The sequence below is a fragment of the Protopterus annectens genome, chromosome 15.part0 (assembly GCF_019279795.1).
Source record: "Protopterus annectens isolate FY-2018-M chromosome 15.part0, PAN1.0, whole genome shotgun sequence".
Taxonomy (NCBI): Eukaryota; Metazoa; Chordata; order Ceratodontiformes; family Protopteridae; genus Protopterus; species Protopterus annectens.
In genome coordinates this window covers 698,230,873-698,233,372 of record NC_056749.1, presented here as the reverse complement: position 1 = coordinate 698,233,372, position 2,500 = coordinate 698,230,873, and the positions used below count along the sequence as shown (strand labels likewise).

At 37.4% G+C, this 2,500-nt stretch overlaps 1 protein-coding gene across 2 annotated transcripts in view; it reads right to left on the bottom strand.

Annotated features, from left to right (window-relative positions):
* The window catches only part of JCAD (junctional cadherin 5 associated), a 566,987-nt gene that overhangs the window by 99,405 nt on the left and 465,082 nt on the right, over positions 1–2,500 (bottom strand). For both annotated transcript variants that reach the window (XM_044057552.1, XM_044057553.1), the window contains one exon: positions 1–2,052. This exon is cut by the window's left edge and continues 1,751 nt beyond it. In XM_044057552.1, the coding sequence (XP_043913487.1) occupies positions 1–2,052 (2,052 nt within the window). The remainder of the gene's footprint in view (positions 2,053–2,500) is intronic.

Sequence of the window (2,500 nt, the reverse complement as noted above, 5' to 3'; positions counted from 1 at the left end):
CTCGATGGCTTGAGCTTCATCTGTCCTTTCATGGCATGTTCAGCTTTATCCGGTTTCTTACCATGGAAGGATGCTCCTTTTGCCTCCACATGGCATTTAGAGTCTAATAATGTCCACTTTGGAAATTCTTTGTTTGACATGGATGTGCGTTTATGGTGAAGGAATGGCTGAACATGTGCATTATCTTCCATGAAGATATGTCCTTTTTCTTGGCCTTTTTGTTGCTCACCAGGCCAAGAACCAGAATGTTTAAGTTCTCGATGTTTAGCAGATGGACTGATACAAAGGCCATCAATTTGTTTTTTCGGTTTTTGGTTACTTTCTGCTTCTTTCCTCTGTTCATTTAGGTTTGTCATACTAGCAGTAAGTTCTTGTAACTCCAAGTCAGTAGATGAAGCACTGAGTAGGCTTTGATCTTTCAAATCTCTTACATTATTGTCTGAAGAAATTCTGTAAGGCACTGAATTATTGCCTGCCTCCAACAAAGCTGACTGGGGTTTTAGTGGAACGGAAACCAAGCAAAATACAGTTTCACTCTTTTTCTTTTTTGAATTCTTTAGTTCTTGACTACTAACACATGTTTCAAACTTTTTTACTTTAGTAATTGAATCGTACATGCTTTGATCTCCATGCCCACTGTCAGTTATAGGACCAGCCAGGCTTTCCCCAGTATCTACTTTGTTTGTAAGATGTGTGTTGTGGTCACTATACTGAGGGGTTGGGTGTCGTTTAGCTTGATCTGGTACTCCATTTTCTTGCTTTGATTCAGTGGACTTTCTGCTTTGCATAGGACTTGCTGTATATTTTATGCCACCATCAACAGCAAAGGATGGTTCAGAATGTAAAGAAAAAAGCCTTTCATGTTTTGATTGATGGTACACTTTTTCTGTACTAGAAGTTTTGCTTAACTGACTGGGATCCCTTCTCCTGTTGATACCTTTACAATCTGATTGTTCACTTATGGTTGGTATGTGTCTTATTCGCGGATCATCAAATGGAATATATTGAACTGAATCAGTATTACTTTCAGTAAAGTCTAAGTAATATGGTGTTCTAACAGAAAATTCCTTACCTAGATCACTGTCTTCCAGGCTATAATGATTCATCAACAACTGCTGGGAAGCATACTTGTCAGTCATTTGTGGAATATTACATCTAAATGCATCATATTCTTGTCCATCTTGTAGATATTCATTTGGAATATTTTGCTGCAATGGAGACTTATAAGAAGGTGGAGGTACATAAAGTGGAGGCTCCACACCCGAGTTTGTATAGTCCTCATAATTTTGCCTTATACCTTCAGGCTTGATAAAATATGTTGGCACAAAACTATAATCCTGTGAGTCAGCAGTCCTGTCTGTATTCCCACTTACTTGTTGGTAGATTTCACATGAAGTGGGCATCAAAGGTTTGCCATACTTTGGTTTTGTTGACTGTGAAATGTGTGTACCCACTTTGGGTAGATTTGGTTCCATCTGTTTTGTATCCTTGTCTTGAGAATCAGATTCATGAGTTCCAAATACACTTTTTGTATTGAAGAAGTGCTTGTCATGGGTTAAAAGTAATGGCATCTCTGACATTGTACTTTCTGAAGGTAAGTACTTTGGCAAAGAATGACATTGGTTCTGGGGGTAAAGCATAGAATTAGCATCAGTAAGGCAATACGAATGTTGCTGTAGTTTGTCCATTTGATCTCCTAATGCATGTTTCTGTGACATCATAAACTGGCCAAAGTCTTTAGTAGGCCTATGTTGCCACTCTTGATCCACTGCATTATTACTGATTATTTCTGAAGCATGTTTTTCCTTTACTCCTTCACCTCTCACTTCAGCTACTTTCACCAGCCTGTGTCTTTCTTTTCCATCTTTGCAAATTTCCTGGCCTTTTGATAAGTGGCCTGGATTTGCAGAGTTGGCATTTCCTTTTTGTAAATCCTTTTGATCTGTATAATCCAACAATATATTAAAGTCTCGTTCCTGTCTTCTCCAGTATGCTGTATCTTTATCATCTGTAGGCTGAGTAGAGTATTCAGGAGTTTTTTCTACACGAAACCTGATGGAAATGAAACGTTTGTTATTATCATTGAGCTGTGACAATAAGTCTTCTAAAGCCATTGCTAACTACTACTATACAACTGAAACTCAAGTATATGTAAATACTATACTATTTATACTGTTTTGTAAAACAGCAAAGATTTGTTACACCTGTTCACTAAACCATAACATATGCATGCTAGGCCTTTTCCTCATATTAAGGCTGAAAAAGGTCACCATAACAGCCCCCAACATGGTACACAAACATCTACACAAATAATGAGGTGTAATCATTATTAATTCAACTTAGAAGCAGTCTATAAATAAAAAGGTCAGTGCACAAAAACAACATAGGATGAGACAACTAATACACAAACGTTCAAATAAAACAAAACAGTTTTCAGTAAACTTCTCACAGATGTTTCTGAGTCAAAGGCTATCAGATAAGAGGGGTTTGAATCCCAAAA